Genomic DNA, 22,773 nt, shown 5'->3' on the forward strand with positions numbered 1-22,773 from the left:
AAGATTTACTAATATTTTTTGATGAAAATCATAATACCGATCATGATTTAAATTATAAAAATCAATTAACAATTTACTCTCATCATTTAAATCGTAGAATTTGTCCATATAAATCTTCATTAACCATAGAGATAGTAGTTAAAAGGTCTTATATGTAGTAAATAAAAAGTCTAATAATTTGGATTATAAAGCTACTAATAATATTTTTTAGTGGAAACCATAAGATCATGTACTGAATTACAAAAATAAATTAATAATTTACTCTCATTATTTAAAATTTAAATCGTAAAATTTATCTATATAATTCCTCATTAGTAATAAATATAATAGTTAAAAGGTCTTATATGTGGTAAATGGAAAATCCAATAACTTGGATTATAAAGCTTCACAATTTCTCATATTGTTACTTTTGATTTATTTCAAAACCATCTCAAATATTGTAATTAGCACACTTGCGAAAAAGTGAAAAATAAGGTGTATATGTGCATGTGATTCAAACGTTCATAATCTTCTTAAAAGTATTCTATATTTCTATCTTTTAAGATTTTAAAATTTTAAACGTTTAATAAGTTGTATAGTTAATTTTGTAAATAATATGATGCTTATTTAATTTAATTTTAATTTTAATTTTAACTATCTCAATTTGCAGATTATTGATTGTGAGGAGGCAATTAAAAAGTGGAGATTACATGTTTGGATCTAAATGTGAAAAACGAAAACATATTTTTTACTCTTTTAGTTGGCTTACAAACTATCATCATTCATCATCGGCGAGATTCTCTATTTTACATGTATATTTTTGATAAAAAATATAGATTTTGAGGAAAAGTTAAATTAATAGTATCTATTTAACTTTCTTAAAAAAACCTATCAGATATGTAACCGCGATCTTGGAGTGCTTTGTTTATCGACCTAACAACGCAACCGTTTTTAGCTTAATTACTTATGACGTACCTCATAAATACATAAAAATAACAAATTTGTGAAAAATTTAAACAAACACTTATAGTTATAAAATTAGCTACATTAAATTGTTGACTACAAAATATTCATGAATAATATTAGATTATTAACATGTATTAAAATATATGGAAATAAAATTCAAATTAAAACTTCTATCTATATTACTATGATCATGAAAAATAATGTAAAAGAAGTAAATATTTACAAATGTTTGGTTTATAGCTTATTCGCGATAAAAAAATATTTTATATTTTAGTTAAAGATGGACGTCAACAAAAGCAAATAAATGGGACAAATAGACTAATTCCGCGATTTTCGCGGGTATAAAACTAGTTTGAATTAACAAATATTAACATGAACAATTAACAATTTAAATTAACAAATCAACAAATAAATGCAATTGCACACCAACGGAGCCCAACGTATTCTGAATTTTCAGAAAAAAAAAAAAAATTAAATGCTGCAGATTGTGACGTGGAAACACACAATTGCAATATTGCCTTCTGAATTAATAAAGATGAGATTTAAAACCGTTGACGATGTAAAATTGTCTTATTGCATGACCACGTAAGTTAGTTACCATACTAAAACAAAAATGCACAGTAAATGGTAAAGTAAAAAAGGCTATACATATACGAGGTGTATGGAAAAAGCCATATATGAGTCATGACTAATGACATCGTGACACGTACCAAATTAGAGTTAACATCTATTGATTAGTGTAGGGTTAAGTTAGTAATTTTATATGTGCGAAAGTGGCAATTTGCCCCATTAACTTTGGTTAATAGTGAAATTAGGCCCTTTAAGTTTCATTTGTAGCAATCAAGCCCTATAACTTTAATCGAAAGTGAAATTAAACCCCATTGTGTGATTTTTCATGAATATTCCATCAAAATGAATTTCATAATCGAATTAATCAAATACAAAATTTAATTTTTATAATTTTATAACGTTTATAAAGTATATAATTGTAATAGCGAGTATTTTTGATAATTTTACAATTATTAGAAAATTTATTATAAATGTTAGAATATTTCATGAACTTTAAACATATTTTTATTTTGTTTATTGTAAATGAATGTAAAATTATTGTTTAGATGAAACTAATTTTATATAAATTATTAAAATTAAAATTAGTAATTTTTATTTGTTATTGGTTGTGTAATATAAATATAAAAATGAATTTTCGTTGAGTTTTAAGTGATTAATAAAAACCGGGGCTAGATTTCACTTTTTGCTAAGGTTAAGGGCTTGATTGCTACGGTTGAAACTTGATAGTTAAGTTAATCTAATTAACTATATTTAGACCAAAAATGTAAATGTTGTTGACGAGACTTGAACTCATGACCTCTTGGTGTACATGTACTTGCTATTACCAGTATGACACATCCATCTCTTTGCTAAATTTGTATCTCTTTTGTTATTTGTATGTTAAAGGCGAGTTAAAATAATATTTACTTATAATAATTATAATTAAATATATATTTCTATCTTATATTTAATGTAATGTATTTATTGAGTTAGTTAAATATACTTGAAAAAAATAAACAAAATATTTTATTTACTTATGTTAATTATCATTTGTACCTTTAGTTTACATTTAACTTAGTTTGTTACCTCTATTTTTTATTTAAATTTCATTTTTTAACTCGGGTCTTAACAAAGATATATATAAAAAAATATGAAAAAATGACAACAAAGTGGATGTGTCACAATGGTAATAACATGGTCATTCAAACTAGAGGTTGTGACATTGAGCCACATCAATGGCTTTTTTATGACTTTTTTTAAGAGTTGACTTAATAATAAATCTAATGTATAAAATAAAGAATTTAACTATAAATGCTAATGTCTATGAAAAACTCATACACCTATCATTTTCCAAACTGAAGGAAGTCCCACTTTCCTCGATCTTTCCGTTGTCCTATATATACTCCCACAAGACCACCTCCTTTTACCATGAACAATTAACGCATCAGGTATCAGTGTATCACCATCTCATACCATTTCCTTTAACACTAATTTGGTAATCAACATTGCCCTCTTTATCTTACCTTTTCTGTATTTTATATACTCGTACTACCCAATTTGTGTGTATATGAGTGGTGGAGCTAGGGGGGCTAGGGGCGGTCGCCCCCGGCGGATGAAATTTTCGAAGTTTTTAGTTAAATTATTCGAAATTTTTTCGGGATGCCTTATGAAATTAGTCGTTCACCCCTTCTAAAATTTTTCGCCCCCTAAGTTCAAATCCTGGATTCGTCTTGCTCTTGCATGTTAGTAGTATTAGGGTAAAACCGTCTTTTCCTTTATCTTTGTTAATTGTAATAATTTGAGTATTTAACTAATAAAAGATTTTACTGTTTCTAACACATTTTTCCGGCTTATTCCGACCCTACCCTCCATCGATGGTGTCGGAACAGATTTGGGATGGTCATGGTTTGCTGAGGATCGGGTATTGAAATGAAGGGTATTAATGGAAAAAAGGCAAAATGGGTAGGATATACTAAAATTATGCGTGGGATTTAACAATTACGATTATTTAATGTTTGTTTTAGTTGTTTTTAGGAATTTTAAGCAGACTGAAGTTATTGTACATTTTTGTTTTCTTTACTAATCTAAACATGAATTAGTTGGGTTTATTTTAGACAAATTACAGTTATTGGGCATTTTTGTTTTCTTTACTAATCGGGTCATTAGATGGTCTCCCTTAACTCCTTAAACGGTCATCTCCTATCTGTCTTATGAATCAAAGAGGTCTTAGCCTAGGGTCAAGAAGGAGTTATAGTGGACAATAACCCCATAAATTTAGGCGGATATGCCATCTTAAATAATAATTTGTACTTAAGGGCAAATTTCGTTTTCATTTTGTTTTAATTCTAGAAAATTGATCCCCCATGACGTCATCATCCCCACTCCTAAAACCCTAAGAGGGCGGGTAAGGAAGATTTGTAGGTGGGGAGGGGTTTTCGGGAGTAGGGTAGGTCTTTCGTCGAGGTTGGGTGGTGGGTATGGGAGATCAGATGTTAGATGAAGACGGAGATCTGATGAGGGAGTGGATTAGGAGGGTAATATTGTAATTAGATGGGGTATCAGGAGGACAACGTAGTAGTATCAAGAGAAAACTTACCCAAATTGCCTTGAAAGAAATATGGAAGACGACGGGGAATCCGAGGGAGTTTAAAACTGTGTGTCTGATGAAGTTGATTTTGTACTACCCTTGTGGGAGAAGGGTAGTACAAAATCCTATCATGTGCTCGTTCTACTAGGGTTGTCTAAAAGAGTGTTTTTGAAGCGGAGACTTGTTTCTAAGTACATATCCTATCATGTGCTCCGTACGTATCTATCTATAGAAATTGGAACAAGAGTAATTCGAGAAGATTGTAAATTCTTATTAATGTCAAAGCTGCGTACAAGACTTTCAATATATACAAGCAATGTATCTTTGACTACCCTATCAATTAGGAAACCAAATAACTAATTAGCCTAATTACAAGATACATATCATATCCGACTACATAACGGTATACACCAAATCTCCTAATAATAAGCAAGAAAATATGTACATCTTAACATTCCCCCTCAAGTTGGAGAACGAGGTAAACCGAGTCCCAACTTGAACTGCAAATGATCAAACGATTCTCCTCCTAATGCCTTAGTAAATAAGTCGGCAATTTGCTCCTTGCTTCGTACATGAGAGGTGCTAATCGTTTTTGTCACTAGATGTTGACGAATGAAATGACAATCAATTTCTATATGTTTGGTCCGATCATGGAATACCGGATTTTTAGCAATATGAAGTGCCGCTTGATTGTCGCAATATAAGGACATAGGTCTAGTGTGAAAAATACCAAATGAGCCGAGGAAAGACTTGAGCCAAATCAGTTCACTAGTGGCTGCCCTCATTGCTCTATACTCGGCCTCTGCAGTCGATGTTGCTACTGTCACTTGCTTCTTTGCCCGCCATGATATGGGCGACTGTCCCAAGGAAACAAAATATCCACTTAATGAGCGTCTCGTGATTGGACAACTTGCATAATCCGAGTCACAATATCCCCGTAAATGAAAATCTCCCTCTTTCTTGATCGAAATACCTTTGCTCGGATTCCTCTTGATGTAACGAACTACTCGAAGTGCTGCTTTCCAATGCTCCACCTTCGGTTCATGAACAAACTGAGATAAAATGTGCACCGCGTAAACAAGATCTGGTCTCGTGATCGTAAGATACACTAACCTCCCAACAAGTCTCCTATACTTCAGAACATCCTTCAAAACACTCCCTTTTGCCAATGCTAAGTTATGACGCGGCTGTATAGGTGTATAAACAGTTCTTGCGCCTGCCATTCCACTTTCCTCGATAATACTCATCGCATATTTTCGCTGGTTCAGAAACAATCCGCTTGTTCCATGAGCTACCTCAATTCCCAAGAAAAATTTCAATCGTCCCAAATCTTTAATGCCAAATTTTGCATCAAGAAACTGTTTGAACCGAAGACTGGCATCATCACTATTACTAACGAGAATCATGTCGTCCACATACACTAGAACTCCAATAAAAATGCCATCACGATTTAATGTAAACAGTGAATAATCCGCTAAAGATTGAACAAATCCATACCTTCGCATCGAATCAGTAAGTTTTGCAAACCAATTTCGAGAAGCTTGTTTTAGCCCATATAGTGACTTCATTAATTTGCAAACTTTATTTTCTTTGTCTCGTTCAAATCCTTGCGGTATCCTCATATAAACATCTTCATCTAGATCGCCATGCAAGAAGGCATTATTGACGTCGAGTTGTTCTATTTTCCATCCTTTCATCACAGCAATGGCAAGCATACATCGAACACTCGTCATTTTCGCAACTGGTGCATACGTCTCATGAAAATCAATGCCTTCCACTTGAGTGAAACCTTGGGCTACAAGTCTCGCCTTATACCTCTCAACTTCACCATTAGCTAAATATTTGATTTTGTATACCCATCGACACCCAATGGCTTTCTTTCCCTTTGGCAACTCGACAATCTTCCAAGTGTTGTTTTTCTCCAACGCTTCAATTTCTTTCCTCATGGCGCTTCGCCACTGTTCACTTCTTGCTGCCTCTCGATAATTTATGGGCTCCTTTTCTGCATCAATCTTTGCTAAAAATGCTTTGTGTGACGATGAAAAACAATTAGTAACAACGTATTTGGATAAAGGGTAGCGAGTACCTGACGATGAAGACACTGATTTTTCGGGATGAGCATTCGACATTGGAGCAATTACTTTCATTGATTTACAGTAGTAATCCTTTTTCCACACCGGTTCAAATTTTTCTCTTGCCCCTCTGCCCATCCTCTCTTCTTCTCCTCCCTCTGTTGGATTCCTTGTCTCACCGCCTGACTGCTCTTCGTCCACTGTACTGCCACCCGCACCTCCATCAATTACCTCTGTTTCTCTACTGTCGTCCCCTGTTTCGCCATGATCAGGCCCTGTTTCGCCATGATCAGGCCCTGTTTCTATTTCCTCTTCGTGGTTCCCCCTTTCTTCTGATACGGGATTGTCTATGTGTTCATAATCAATAAAAAAATGGTTTGGAATTTGTGTATTAACAGCCTGGTCCTGTGTGTCCGTGTCCTTTGCAAGAATTAAATACGGACTCACATTCTCATAAAAAACCACATCACGAGATACAAAAACCCGCTTTTCCTTCAAATCATACACTTTCCACCCCTTTTTACTATGAGGATAACCAATGAAAATGCATCGCTTCCCCCTTTCTCCAAATTTATCTTTTGGTCTCTCCTTGTTGTGTGCATAACACAAGCATCCTAGGATTTTGACATTATCGAAACAAGGTTTTCTACGATACAAAATTTCATATGGCGTCTTTCCATCTAATAATGGTGTGGGTGTTCTATTTATTAAATAGGCCGCTGTTAATACACATTCTCCCCAAAAAATCAAAGGCAATCCACTCTCAAATCGTAAAGCTCTAGCCTTTTCTAAAATGTGGCGGTGCTTTCTCTCTACTCTTCCGTTTTGTTGTGGTGTATCTACATTGCTAGTCTGAAATTTAATCCCATTTTCTTCATAATAACGCTGCATTGGACCGGATAACAATTCCGTTCCATTGTCACTTTGAATGATTTTAACACATGTTTCAAATTGAGTTTTCACCATCTGACAAAAAATTTTCATAAATTCGCCTGCTTCGCTTTTGTCTTTCATTAAATATACCCAAACTCCCCGACTATGGTCGTCAACAATAGTTAAGAAATAATGTGCTTGTGTCAAACTTGCTACCCGATATTTGCCCCATATGTCACAGTGTATTAATCCAAATAAAACACTGCATTTCTTATTATTAACCTTAAAAGGGGATCGAGATAGTTTTGCTCGACAACAAGAATCACAAACAACATCCGAATTCCAATGTAAATTGCACCCAATTAAACTAGAAAAATGAGAAAAAATACTCTTCGACGGATGTCCCAATCTCCTATGCCACAACCTTGCATCCTTGGTCACCGTCACTCGCCGCACCGCTTCTTCCTTTTTTAACTGATAATAATATACTCCATGTCGATGCTCACCTCGTCCAATCATTGTCTTCGTAGTCGGGTCCTGCATTTCACAATAATCCGAATAAAACGTTATTACACAATTATTTTCACGTATTAGTTGTTGGACGGAAATGAGATGACACGTAAGATTTGGGACAAATAGAACATCTTTCAAAATAAAATGCTCATTTAATCGAACTTCTCCGTGCACGCTGGCTTCGACTATTCTGCCATCAGGTAAACTGATTTTTGACACTTCCTCCTTCCATTGATTTATTAGCAAATCTTGTCTTCCCGTCATATGATGGGAAGCTCCGCTATCAATCATCCATTCAACATTAATCGTTAATTTCATACCTTTGAGTTTCTCATTACCATCTGGACTTGCGGCCAACAAGGTCTTTAGCTTCTCAATTTCCTCACTTGTGAATGGCAGATTCGATGTCGCACCTTCAGTACTTTTCGATGCTGCATCCGTACCTACTGCATTCGCCTGATAACTGTTTCCATTGAAAACAATTTGTGTGACCATCAAATTTGGATTATCCGAAGGATGCAAGAACAATGGTGAAGTTGTGGGAATGGTCTTTGGACCTCCCCCGATATTTAGTTTGTCGTCTCCTCCAGTCATACTTTGGTTGACGGAGAATTAAAATTTTTATCAGGATCGTAAAAAAATGCTCTGTACCATATAGAAATTGGAACAAGAGTAATTCGAGAAGATTGTAAATTCTTATTAATGTCAAAGCTGCGTACAAGACTTTCAATATATACAAGCAATGTATCTTTGACTACCCTATCAATTAGGAAACCAAATAACTAATTAGCCTAATTACAAGATACATATCATATCCGACTACATAACGGTATACACCAAATCTCCTAATAATAAGCAAGAAAATATGTACATCTTAACACTATCTCATTGCATAACTTCTAATTTTTGACATGTGTGGCCTGTTAGTCTCTTTGTTGCATTGGTCTGGATTTTAACACCTCCTTTTGGTGAAAATCTGAACACCTGGTTTGGGTCTTGTGCAGAAACATCTGAGATGAGGCCGAATGCCGTCTTCTGGAAGTTAATAGTGCTCTTAACGATATTACGTGGGGGAGAATCACGAGATGAAAATTTACTCAGTAATAAAACTGAGCTTTTAAATGCCTCATATGTAGAGATGTTTGGAAAAAGCAAGAGAAAACGAGGAGTCTCTGAGTTGGGCATTTGGAGTGCTCGGGCACGTGAAGATGAGGAAGGATTTCCTCAATCTAAAAGACAGGCGTGCCTAGATTGTGAATTGGGAGTCTGGGGAAAGAAGGTGGGTGTTGAGAGATGCATAGGTACAACGGTTGCCCATGAGTGTAAGGATTGTTTATGTTCGGTGTGGGACTCACGGCATGGATTAGTTGATCAAGGTCCAAGCCATGGTAAGCATATTCCAGTCAACAAGTTGATTGGCCAAGTGGCTTCAGAGACGCAACTTCAGCGTCTATTATTGGATTCTAAAGTTGGGAGGGTTGCAATTCATGGGACAGAAGGAATTGGTAAGACCGCTTTGATGAAGCATCTGCATAATTATGCTTTAGATTTTGTTGAGATGTTTGATTATGTCTTTTGGGTCACCTGCCCTCAATCGTGTAGAATCGAGGATTTACAAGATTATGTTGCCATGGCAGTGAAATGCGATCTCTCTAACATTAATGACCCCACAATAAGGGCGAAAAAGCTATTTGAGACTCTCGTAAGTCGTGGAAGAACTGTGATATTCTTAGACGCTGTCTCTGAAGCGGATATCACCCTTGACCACATAGGGATTCCACTTTCTTCTGAAGGAAGTTCTTGCAAACTTGTGATTACCACTAGTTGCCCTTTAGATTGTAGATTGTTGGATAGTTTTGAAACTGTTCACGTCAATCCTCTTTCTGAAGACGAGGCACTTGACTTGTTCATGATTGAAGCAGGAATAGACTCTGGACGCATTTCTCAGCTAAATGACGCCCCTAAGTTACTGTCCATGAAATGCTGTGGAGTCCCACGTGTTATTGTACACACAGCTACTCGTATGTGTGGCATTGACGATGTCCGTGAATGGAGAAATAGAGTGAATCTGGGGATTGAAAATGAAGTCTAATTTGAGGTTTTAACGAATAAGCTTGAATGAGATGGTAGATAGTGTAGAAAAACTCAAGTGAAGAGAGATTTTGTAGAGTTTACTCGTGGAACAAAGAAAATACTTGGACAAAATAGAGGAGGTTCTTCAGAACTCTGCAAATAAGTTTTGAAGGTACCACCATAGAATTAGGTTGTTAATATGTTTTTGATATGTATTTCATGTTATTCCTAATTATCAATGAAAAAGGTGGTATATTGTTTTTGGGTAAATACACTTTGTCAGACTTTTATCTCTGTATGGCTGTTTTGTTGTGCTAGTTGCCGAGGGTTTTCTATGTGCGTCTGTGCTTAAAAATCTATTCTTTTACCTAGGTCTGCTTGATACTTCCTTTGCTCTGGTTATTGTTTAAGTCGAAATTGAGTTATAAACCAGTTATTTCTCAAACTGACATCATCAAGTGTAAACCTCTTAAGAATATAAGATGATTAGAGGCCCTGGTTTTGCTCTGCATCCCTTTTAACATCGTATTTTGTATCCTTTTTTTTCCTTTACTTGTACGATCTTGCGTTTTGTATCCTTTTTTCCTATAAGTTTCATAATAATATTGGATAAAAAAAACACATAGGTTCTTTCGAGAACAGCCTCTTTGTGATTTACGTAGCTCCCTTACATGTGAGCTTCTTCAAGGCATTGGTGTAATGTTGTCTCTGTTGTGTTGCTCAATTGAGTATGGTACTGTTTTGATGCAAAAGGTATGTTTTTTTCATTTAATAATTTCTTGCTTTAAACTCAGGCATAGCAGAAATCATATTGTGCAAGAATTGACGGTTTAGATGCCTTTTATGCTGCAAATCCTGTTCCTTTTCTAAGCATCACCTTGGCATTAGTCTGTGGGACTTAAGATAATACCCATCTGTTGAAATGTGGGAACATAATCGGACAAAATTTTGTATCACGCAGGAATGGTGCTTTTCTATGCCCCTTAGTCAGATGGCTGCAGTTGGCTTTGACATTGAGTTTTGGTGGGTTGAAGTGCACAGCCAATACATACATCTTCCTTACTACAGTAGTTGTTTTAATTTTTCTGCCTTTACTTCATAAATCATAATCTTGTTTTTCTTCTAAGTGAGACCTGAATCACATGATAATGGCATAGTCTTATGTATGTTGGATTCCTAATGGTGGTCAATAAGTATACGGGAAAGGAAATAGCGGTCAAAGTTAGCCATGACTTGCAGCAACATGACTTGCATAGAGGATGTGGTTCACTGTTCACCTTTATGCAGCCAGTTATCGTACTCCGGTTCCCAAAACCTGCATTTAAGCCATTGTACATTTTGTGGCAGATCTGGTTTTGGCCGTTCAATATGACACTGCCGAACTTTTTTTTTTTTCACATTTTTTGTACTACATTCAATAGATTTGTGCGTCTCTATCTTTGGCAGTAATCCCCATACGTAATTAGATGGTACTTTTCTTTCTAAATTTTCTCATGTTGGAAGGATTTTGCTTTTTTTTTTTTTCTTCTCGGGAGAGGAAGATTGATCTCTCTATTTCCCCCGAAGTCTTTTAACTTACCAAACAAAGGGAAACCTTTGTTCAGGGCTTCAACTGGTGTAGTGACTGCAAGCTGATTCTAGGTCGTCACATCTCAATATTTGTATGTAATGGCAACCTTATACTGTTTTTGCATGATCCAAGGATTGTATTGAATGTTCGGTAATGAATTAATGATATATACTGACTGTGGATTCATGGAAAATGTGAAAAGTTTTATTTTACTGGAATATTTCTTAACTGAATTAGTTTACTTTCCCACAATCTGTTCGCAAACATATTTCTTGAATACAGCATGGAACTCTACTATCGGTGATGTAGAAGTTTGAGCATTTTGTGTTGGTGATTTGCGTGAAGAGGATCATCTGAATGGTTTTAACCCACTTTTGCTGCGGCTGGTATGTTCTCTATGTCGCTCGTTAAGTTTTTCATTTGCAAAAAATACTTTTATGTGTACACACACATTTAAGTTAACCTAGATGAAAAAAACTGGTTCCTGCTGGAAAATTACATAGCCAACTACTAGGTTGCGTTTACGCACGATTAAGGCTATTTGAGATAACTTTGAAGCGGTTTATGTATGTTGGGTATATGCATGTTTGCTTAGTTACAGATAGATAGCGAACCTCATTTACAGGCTTTACAGTAAACTCAAGGGAGGATGTGACAATCTTTTTTTTTTTTTTTTTTTTTTTTTGACAGTAACTTCAGATGCATAATTAAACAAGTGCTTGTGTTGTTTCAGGGAGTTGTTGCTTCAGATGTATTTGCTTGAGAAGGCCATTGTATCCGTTCAGGTCATCATGTAGAGGGTCACTTGCATCATACTCTGTCCGAAATATTTGAAAATTCCCCACTTTTCAAATACTAGTACTTTCACTTTATGCTGGTTCCAGGAGCAAACCTGCTTTATTCCATATGCTTCTAAACTGCTAGTTCTGGTTCCAATCACCCAGTTATGGCTCACTTTATGCTGAGAAAAAAACGCATTTGATATTTACGAGGAAGAAAGAATATTGTTTTGTTTTAATCTCGGACAGCCTATTATCTCAAGGGAGCAGAGGGAAACAGAAACAAGTTGAGTCTTGCAAATGCTATTCAACTGAGGCAAGTTATAGAGAACTAAGCGTCGTAGACGTGGGAGATTGATGGGACCGTTTTCCTGGACAGTCTCGTCTGCTATTACTTCCTTGAGTTGTTTGCAATCTTCAATTTCAATTGATTCGAGATGTGGTATTTTTTGTATGCAACTTGCTGTGAAAAGTTGCTCAACATCATGGCACCTTGTGATGGTACATGTCACTAGGCTAGAAAAGGGTGAAGCTGGCCGTGTAAGCCCACATTGCCCTTCGGAAACCAACATATCATCATAACTGTTGCCAAGATTAAGGTTATGGAAACCTTGGCATCCGTTGACTGTAAACTCCTGAATGTTATCTGGAAACACAATAGGTTTCCCTATTAGACCATTCAAGGAGCAACCATTTAGGGACACCGCCCTGGTGTAAGGCCGTGTACAGTCTCTACTGTGCCCAACCTGTAGATGGAAGGATTTTAGAGTGCGCCAATGGTTCGATCTGACGTACTCAGTAAGCTCAATACAGTTGACGAATCTGGCACCAAGAATTTCTAGTGTTTTTAAACGTTGTAGGTCCCTGCTGTTGGTAATAATGCATGATAGTCGTTTTAGTCGGGGTAAAGAGATCAACACATCCCATGAGATCTTTAGTTGATTGGAAGCGGAGGATAAGTTGAGCTCCTTGAGCATTTCTAATCTGTAAAGACTGCGAGGGACGTGTTTGATTGGCGTCTGACAGAGATTCAAGTACCGCAATTTTTCCAGCTTTGCGATCGAGGGCACAACCTTGAGGTTTGGACAATGACTAATATCTAAAAGCCGAAGCTTATGTAGCTTACTTGTAGAGCTGGGGAGCCTCTGAATGGACGTATGAGACAGATTGAGCACTCGAAGGGAACTCATTTGCACAAAAATAGAATCCGGAAGCTCGGACAGGGAACTATGTTGCAGAAGTAAGGTGGATAGACTAGGACACTTTTGGGGGGAACCAAAAGTTGCCGAAGGAATTGATTTGATAGAGGATATAACTTTGAAACTTTCCCAGGATTCCGATTCCAAAGGATTCTTCCTCAACTGAGGGGTATTTGAGACCCTGAAGCTATCCCCGGCAATGGAAAGGGCCATAAGCTTGATGAGATCATGGATCTTCACCGTGCTTTCATCATTAGAGGTTTCGAGGATACAAGAGTTGAGAAGCTTATTCAAAATTGAATGTCCCATGTCATACTGTGCCTGCAAAGAATCGACATCATCTATGAGCATTTCTCCGATCCAAAGACGGATCAGTTCCTGTTTCCTTATGGCATCACCCATCGGGTATAATGCACAATACAAGAAACATGTCTTCAGTTTGGGATTGCTCAAGTTATCATAAGAACGCCTTAAGCTACTAAACGTGGCATCCAAACCAGCATCTCCCATAGGATTTCGGATTAAACTGTCGAGGGCTTTGCTCCAACCAGAGGCATCAGCCACGCCTCTCATCTTTTTTGCCAATCCATTTATAGCAAGCGGAACACCGCCACAGATGTCACATAATCTTTTGCCTATCGGCAAGATCTCTTTAGTATCTAGCACGCCGTTACCAACAATTGTGTAAAACAGCTGCCACGCCTCGTCCTGAGGAAGAGGACTAACCTTGATAACCTTTTGGCAGCGAAGAGCACGACAAACGTGTAAGGATCGTGAAATAATTATCAGGTTGCACTGTGTGGGAATTCCTACTTGATCCACACGAAATTCAGCCCACAGATCATCAAGGAAGATTACGTACCAAGATACGCGGACTAAAAAGGCATGTAAACGGGCAGCTCTTCTGGTGACATCCTTCTCGTCCTGCAAATGGAGCCCAACTGCCTTGGCAACACGGTGCTGCAAATTATAGATGTTGAAATTCATACCTACAGTTACCCAAGCAATACCACCGCTGCCTGTCTTACATTGTACAGCAGCGTGATTTTTAAGCCGATTGTGTAGTTGCTTCATAAGATTCGTCTTTCCAATCCCGCCCATTCCATAAATACCTATTGTGTTTACCATATCATCTTTTAACCAACCCGAAATTGGGGTCATGATCTCACATTCTAGCCGAACAGAAACACCAGTTTCCTTTGACGATGTTACTTTCCTGCGCTTATGATCTTGCTGTTCTGGTTGCGGAAAACTAAGATTGCCAGCTTGAGATTCAGTAACACTATCTGGAATCTCTCTTCGCCGCTTCTTCATTATCCCATCCAAAAAGTTGGCTATACCAGTCCAGATCACATCCATTGCACTTTAATCTAGCAAGCGAACAATTTAAATACAGTTATAACTCAAGCCTACATGCTGAAATACACCTTTTTAGTATAAAGATTTCGAAGATCATCGCAACCGCATTTAACCTATTTTAAAGCCATCATGATTATTGGTTATTATTTGTTTGTTCATACTTGTAAACATGAGTATCAAATTTGTTATCTGGCCTAGGGTAAAAGCCTTCATTTATACGTTGTGTTGGATTTAGGGTGTGTTTGGATTGAGGGATTTGGAGGGAAAAGAAAGGGAGGGAGAGTAGGGGATTTAAAATCCCTTGTTTGGATAGCAAATGAGGGTGAAAGGAAATGGAGGGAGAGAGATTTGGAGGGATTCAATTTCCCTCCTCCAAGCCTAATCAAAATCTCTCCACAATAGGCAAAGATTTGGAGGGAATTTGTATCCAAACACCCATACTCTATTCCCCCTCCCCTTCCCTTCTCTTCCTTTCCCTTCTCTTCCTTTCCCTTCCCTCCTTCCCCCTCCCCTCTCTTTCCCTCCACTTTTGCTATCCAAACACACCCTTAGGGTCCGTTTGGATTGTGGGAATTGGAGAGAAGGGAAAGGGAGGGATTCAATTTCCTTTGTTTGGAAACAAAACATGGAAGGAGGGAAATGGAAGGGGAGGGATTGAGGGAATTGAGAGGATTTATTTTCACTCCTATAGAACAAACTATAATCTTTCCTACAATGGCAAGATTTGGAAGGAAAACTTTGTTTAGACTCTATTATTGTTATATTATTCATCATATCCTATCAGCATTTTCCATCTATTCTCCATCTAATCTGCCGTCTCCCTCCTTCCTCCCCTCCCATCTCCTTTTCATCAATTATGTTATCCAAACAACCACAATTCATTTCCATCCCCTCCCCTCCTCTCCCCTTCCCTCCTAAATTGGTATCCAAACAGACCCTTAAGCGTCGCGTGTCACAAAATTGAAATTTAATTTCCAGGTATCTAAACATTTTTTTTTGGCAATTCAGGTATCTAAACATGAATATATAGAGATGAGTATAATGACTAAAACTGCGAGTCTAATAGCTGCATTATCTATTTTACCTCCGTCTTAAACAAAAATACAAAAATATAATTCTCCATCTACATATTCCTACACAAGTTTACTTCTCTAACCTCTATCCGTCAATCATTTTTCAAAATGGGTTCATAAGTCTTAGTGATGAGTTCTTGACATATTTACAGTTTTTCTATCCTATGCCCACTAGGCATAGGATAAGAAACTCAAAAAGGAAATAATTAATGATTTTTCCTTGTAAATTGATAGGATATTGCAATTTTCCATAAAAACATCATTAATTATTTTCTTTTTGAGTTTCTTATCCTAGATAATATTAAAACATCTGAAGTAGCAAGATTACAAATTAAACACTCAATTTGCTTAAAACCGTCATAAACTTACAATGTACAAAGCAATTATAAACACCACTATGACTATCAGATCCTTTAGCAGATAAAACGAGTAAGGATCCTCTTCACTTTCTCAAAGAAAATGAAGGTTTATTACTTTTCAATACTCCGCATCTAATTCTTGATTGATCGAATGGTTATAAATATACTAAGTAGGAAAAGGTAAATGAATGAAAATAAATATGTTGTACAAATCAACGTGTGTAATAACTCTGATTAAGCTAGAACAACTCTTATCGGTTGGTCTTAGTGACTATCCTTGAAGTTGTAATTAGCGCCAGAACTAAGGAGGGAAAATATATAGAAAATTCTCCGAGTTTTAAAATAAGTCAATTACATATTTACATAAAATGCATAAGAAATTCATATGATCACCAAACTAAGAGCAATACGAATTAAATGGTACCTGGCGGGATGATCTTGAATTGCGTCTTAATACGTGTGAGTGTTTTACAATTGTAATTTAGAGTCGTTGCCGCTTATATTATGATTTCTCTAAGTAAACTGCCTGGAAATTGCGTTTTTTTTTTTTTGACTTTAGCAACAACAAGTCGTCGCTTCCTCGAAGCTGGTTGGAAAAATGAGGTCTCTAGCTTCTTCACGTGGTTGGTTCCCTTTCTTTTCTAGTCCTTTTCATTGACAACGATTACACGAAGACGGTCCGTCATAACTCATAAGTTAAAAACATGTTAAAGTAATATTTAAGTGGGTAAATAAAAATAAAAGTAGAATGTTATTTCCTAGCAGGGCCGTCTTTAAAAAAGAAGGCAAAAAAAGTTCACAAATTTGGCTACTAAGCGCATTTGTTTTTCTCGCTTTTTATTGAATCGAATGAAGATGAATCGAATGAAATTTGAAACAACTTAATGGAGTGAAATTTGAGTTGAATGAATGAATAACTGTGTTGAATCGAATCAATAAATTTGAATCAACTAAGTTGATTGAAATTTGAATGAATGAAATAATAATAATAATAATAATAATAATAATAATAATAATAATAATAATAATAATAATAATAATTTGAGTGATTAACTAGGTAGCCACCATGAACCACGGTCCACGGTTCACCATCATTCTAATTAGGTGAAATAATGGAGCATCGATTTGCTAGATTGATGTTTAAAGTCTAGTCGTTTATCATCCTAATTTGACTGATTAGGTAGCCACCACGAAGCACCAACAATCCTAATTTAATTAATTAGATAAATAAAAAACGACGGGCCCTAAAATAATCTCTAACAAATATATAAAATTTGTTTGATTAATTAAAACTAACAAATAATATTACTAATTGATAACAAGTAAATTAATTTATTATTTGATAAATTATAATCTATCTTGTAAGTTTTAAGTCTTTTCAACAATTAAATTAAGTTTTAGGGAAAAATATTGATTTAAGAGTTAACTTGGTTCATTTTTAGGTAAAAAGGGTACAAAATAGAACGTTGTGAAAAGTGTATGTGAAAGAGTAAAGTTCATATATGAAAAAATAATTAGGTATTAATAATAGTAATATTAAAATTAACAATGTTATTATTAATATTATTATTAATTAATATTCATATTCATATTAATAATAATAATAGTATTCGTATTAATAATATTAATATGAATATTATTGATTTTAATAACCATAATATTCATAATAATAACAATAATGAGGATGATTAATTAATGATGCTAATGATGATGATGATGATGATGATGATGATGATGATGATGATGATGATGATGATGATGATGATAATAATAATAATAATAATAATAATAATAATAATAATAATAATAATAATAATAATAATAATAATAATAATAATAATAAAAAACTATTAAGTTTAAGATTCGCAAAATTGAAATTGGCTGAATTTAGTGGAGCTGAGCTGAGCTGAACTGAACTGAATAGAACTGAACTAAACTGGACTGAACTGAGCTGAAATAAGAGCAGAAAGAACAGGGCCTAAGTCTTGAACCTGAGATCTAGTGTTTAGAAAACCAATTACTTGTAATACCCCGTATTTTATATAATATAATCAATTAAACGGATATTATTATATATTAATTATTATACATTTTATATTACTAATTATGTCGGGTTAATTGTTGAGTCGATAATTACGTTGAGCTATCGCAAGTTAATTGAGACGGGTTTATAAGAATTCGAAATGAGAGCTAACCCATTTGAGCTGGCCCAATAACATGTCCAGCCCATTTAACCCTAAGCCCAACTAACCCTATCTAACCCTAACCCTAACCCTAAACCTTATAGTACCCTAATCCCTCAACCCGCCTCCCTCACTTCATCAACATCAAACATCAGGCTTCACGGAATTCGAGAGAGAGAGAGAGAGAGAGAGAGAGCGTGGGTGTTGACGGCGCAGCAAGGAAGGCCTTAGGCCGTTTGTCGACAACCGTGGGTGGCCCTGGTGGCGGCAGAAAAAGGTAAGAGCAACCCCATTTCTCTGTTTTCGTTTTTTCTGTCATGTGTTGGTGGTTGTTGCGTGTCTTAGGGAGGTGTTATTGGTGGTTGTCGACGGGGTATATGAGTAGGGTGGTAAGGGACGAGTGTAGTGGTGGTGGTTAGGGAGGTTTTGGGTGGTGATGGTGGCTGTGAAAGGCGGCAGCGACAGGGGTAGTCAATCGGGTTTTTATATGGTTTTCAGGCGGGTTTTAGATGGTTAGGTTTGGGTGGTGCCAACGTCGACTAGGGGGAGGTCGACAAGGTGGGGCCAGGGTAGTGAGAACCTCCGTGTGTCAGGCAAGGCCACGGTGGTGGTGGGTCACAGGGGGAGTCGTGTCTGGGCCGTGGTTGCTGGTAAAAACCAGAAGGAGTCAAGGGGGTTTTGTGGGGTTGCGGTCTGCGTCAGGCCGGTTTGAGGGCGGTGGTTCGACTCACCGGCGTGAGTCGACCACGGTGGTGGTGACCGGTGGTGGCCAGGCCAGACCTGGTGTCATGGCCTGATGGCTACCGGCGCTAGGGAGGGGCGGTTGTGCGCGTTGTTCTAAGGCGACGTAGGGTTGTTTGTCGAGTGTTTTGTACGGTTTTAATTAGTTTATCGTTTTGGTTTTAGTTCCGGGTTATTTAAAATAAAATAATAATTAATAATAATTAAATAATTAGAGACGGGTTATTTGAATTGTTCTATGTTGATTCGGGTCTTCTTAAATCGTTTAATTCGTCTAATCTTTTATTTATCATTTTAGTTATTCAATTTAATTACCGAGTCAGTTAAATAATTCAAGTCGGGTTTTGAGTCGGGATGGTTAAATGGAAAAGCTACTATATCGGGAAAGTCCATTTTAGGAAGTTCTATTTTTAGTAACTTCTATTTTGGGAACGGGAATAGTTAAGTAATCGTTATCATTTAATTATCTTTCAGAGGGCGAATTGTTGTGGAATATTCTTTGGACACCCGACCATTTGATCGTTGCGATCTTGAGGTAGGGAAATACACTTGACTTATTATCGTTGTTGTTTAATTGTGTTGACTTGATTCGTGGTTGTTGATTTACGTTATGATTCATATATGGGAAGGTGATTGACTGAATTGATCGTATTGAGTATGATATCACAATATCGAGTAACCGGCATGATTTTATGATTTATCAGTTCAGTGATTTTTATGTATATTGTGTTGCATTAATTTATGTTGAGCATCTCATATGCATTGGAGTTGGAGGATGGTGTAGGAGTGACGATGTTGAGATACGATGTGAGTTGTGATAAGGCCCAGGCGGGTTCTGCAGGACTTGCCCTGGTGTCCTCAACAAGGAGCGGAGATCGGCTACGGTCGATATATATAGTCTCTAGGGGATCGGTATGCATTTGGGTTGTCCGGGGTATGAGATATGAGATATGAGTTGAGATGGAGATGGAGGTGACGGAGGAGCATGCATATCATATTTTATTGTTTCATTGTTTTCCCTACTCGACTTCGCTGGTGACCCTGTGTATTCGTGTACGCTGTGATGATCCAATTATTGGGAGCAGATTGACGGGTATTTGTAGACCGATGGGAGCTGGCGGGAAGAGAGCTTGGATGACTGACTTAGTGCCTAGCCCACCTTAGTCTTATTAGTAGTTTTATCAGACTTTATCTTTTGGTCATATTTTTGGAAGCTTTGTTTTAATTCCAGTTGTAATCTCACTATAAACATTTTAATAAAGTACTGTGTTTCTTTCCTTTGTTATCTACTGCCTCGGGTTTCCGAGATGGTAACACCGTCATTTATCTGGGGAGTCCTAGTTCAGGCCCTTAAATAAATGGGGGTGTTACATTACTAACCACCAAAACAATATCATTCATTGAACATTTAGTGTACTGCATTTATTTATTCTTTCTTTTACTTAATTTCTAGCCCAAAAAATTGGGGGCCCTGTACAGTCGTACGGCCCGATCAGTCAATACGTTGTTTGAGTGTTTGGAGTGTTTGGTAGATAACATGTTGAAATAGTAGATTCGGGTGCAGTTTACTACTTTACAATATGTTGCTCCTACCAACATATTCAATCAGTAGATTAATAAGAATATTTAAATTGACATTTTTAACCTTAAGAAAATATGTTATCATGGTTGCCAATAATTGTTCCATGTCCATGTTAGTCCTTTTACATCAAAAATAAACAATTTGTTAATCTAAAATTGCTGATTATCAAATACCATTAACAAATTATGCTAATTATAATCAAGATTAGGGCACATTTTAGAAAACCCCTTATATATTTTGGTTAAACCCGTTAATATAATCTGTCAAACATAATATAATTTGCAATCTGTTTCTGCCAATATTAATTCGTTGTTTACCAAACAAAGCCATAATTATAAATTTATCAAGTATTTTCATTTCCCACTCCTAATTTTTAAATTTCAAAAAAACTATTGGCAAAGGTTAAACTAGGAATTTCAAAGCTCATAATTAATTAGAACTACTAATTTTCAGAAAAATAACTAGTTCGATTTCTCCTGCACATTAATGCCATTTTTTTTTTTTGCAGGAAACTACAATGTATTCAGCAGAGAACGATTTAAATTAGGATATGGAGTAGCATAGAATTATTGTTTGATACATGCAAAGCTTTAGTTTCCATGATATTTGTTGATACTTAGCCTCTCGGAATTAGGGTTGATAGATTTCGTCGACAGACATCGGTCATTTTGGATTAGAAAATATTATTGCAGATATGGGTGAGATTAACCATTACTTGGGATGAAAATTACGCAACAAATCCGATGAAGGTGCAAGTCGTGCAACCCGTATAGATTCTACTCATTATATAAACTAACATTTCAATCCTGCGTTTCTTTTAGTTACTGTACTATGGTCATCTTTTAGTTTTACAAATCATAACACGTTGATTTCCTTGCATTTTCCATTGATATTAATCGATAATGAGGCAATCTCCGTGATTTTAATCACAAGGTTTTGTAATCGTCATTAGACATATGACATAAGTACATACCCACCTTATGATTTTGGCGCAAAAATTACAAAGTTAGATTTTATTTCACTTATTTTTTAATCTTTTAATTTGGGTGGTATCGAAGTTGGTACCGCTCGGTGGCGCCCTATCATTATCCATTGTAAATATATCTGCCACCTAAATTTTACGGTCTTGTTTTTTCGTCTTTCATTACTCCGTATTATTTATAAAAATTAGGTTTGGCGTCCGGCTATGCCCGAGCTACCTTTATGTATCATTTAATTTTTAGTTTTAATGAAATATGATTCGCTAAATTTGGTAAACACATACATTTACAATTTATATTTTGAAATTATGATGAGATGTAAAATTAATCAACAAATTATGAGACACGTTCAACCCTCCCGCTGTTAATAGTAATAGTTTCACTACATCCCCTGTTAATATTATACGTTCACGTACTACTTGTTCGGTTAAAGTCGTTTCTTTAACTACTCCTGCTATTTTTACGGTTAACCCGTTAGTTTTGTTAAACTCATATATTTAAATAAATTAATATTTTTCTAAAATCGAATTGTTAGTTAATTTTTCACATTCTCTTCGTTGTTCATACTGCTACTTCCATTATATGTGTTGTGCCTACTATTACTTTCACTTCTCCTGCCATCATTATTTTTTCTTTCACTGCTCCCACATTTATTATTGTTAATTTCATTACTCCTGCATTTACTATTGTTAATTTCACTACTCTCGTTGCTTCTAGTATGATTTTCACTACTCCCGTTGCTATTATTGTTGCTTTTACTACTCACATGGTGGTTACTATCATATTAGTTGATTATCTAGTTGTTTTAGAGTTAATACATTTAAATAATTTGAAATATTAGATGAAAATATTGTTTAAGATCACTCATTATTATTTACTAATTAAATTATAAATCTAATGAATTATGTAATATTATATTTTTTTTTGTAAACTTAGGTTGATTTATTTACTTTTAATAGTTTTCAAAATATATCATACTTATATTATATTTGTGTATGTTAATAAACATCTTTATACTAACTAATACCATAAGTGGCTTTATAGGAGTCCGACACGTTTCGGCGTGTGTTAGATGAGTGTCGATGTCTGACACGGTGTCGAACACGAGACGACTGATTAAGAGAAGTGCCCTTGCTACCTAGCGCGTGATTGATGTCTCAATTAATCAGTGTGGTGAAACGGGTCTTGGGTCGGGTAATATTTGTTATGAAAAGAAGACCTTTTCAACTTTTCAAGAGAAGGACAAGAGGTAACACAAACAAACAAAATACAAGTAGATGCAATGACTTTAAGACGACTTTGGTTGTTTCTAACCATTTTCATAAACTCCCTCTCA

At 35.9% G+C, this 22,773-nt stretch overlaps 2 protein-coding genes across 3 annotated transcripts; one reads left to right on the forward strand and one right to left on the reverse strand.

Annotated features, from left to right (window-relative positions):
* Positions 1-2,920: 2,920 nt before the first annotated feature.
* Positions 2,921-9,882, forward strand: LOC141643980 (putative disease resistance protein At5g63020). 2 transcript variants are annotated; one of them, XM_074453393.1, is made up of 2 exons: positions 2,921-2,989; positions 8,544-9,882. In XM_074453393.1, exon 2 carries the CDS (start codon positions 8,555-8,557, stop codon positions 9,629-9,631), a length of 1,077 nt encoding a protein of 358 aa, XP_074309494.1. In that variant the 5' UTR covers positions 2,921-2,989; positions 8,544-8,554; the 3' UTR covers positions 9,632-9,882. The 2 variants fall into 2 exon arrangements, with proteins under 2 accessions (XP_074309494.1, XP_074309493.1); XM_074453392.1 differs by lacking the exon at positions 2,921-2,989 and adding an exon at positions 3,314-3,456.
* A 1,731-nt stretch (positions 9,883-11,613) lies between these two features.
* LOC141643978 (putative disease resistance protein At1g63350) lies at positions 11,614-16,554 on the reverse strand. The gene is made up of 2 exons (XM_074453390.1): positions 16,376-16,554; positions 11,614-14,530 (listed from the first exon to the last, which is right to left on the reverse strand). Exon 2 carries the CDS (start codon positions 14,517-14,519, stop codon positions 12,168-12,170), a length of 2,352 nt encoding a protein of 783 aa, XP_074309491.1. The 5' UTR covers positions 14,520-14,530; positions 16,376-16,554; the 3' UTR covers positions 11,614-12,167.
* Positions 16,555-22,773: the final 6,219 nt, after the last annotated feature.

Source organism: Silene latifolia, chromosome 2 (assembly GCF_048544455.1).
Source record: "Silene latifolia isolate original U9 population chromosome 2, ASM4854445v1, whole genome shotgun sequence".
NCBI lineage: Eukaryota > Viridiplantae > Streptophyta > Magnoliopsida > Caryophyllales > Caryophyllaceae > Silene > Silene latifolia.

What these genes read in the sequence shown, in the direction of transcription:
- LOC141643978 (XM_074453390.1), bottom strand. Translation starts at nt 14,519, where the DNA reads ATGGATGTGATCTGGACTGGTATAGCCAACTTTTTGGATGGGATAATG.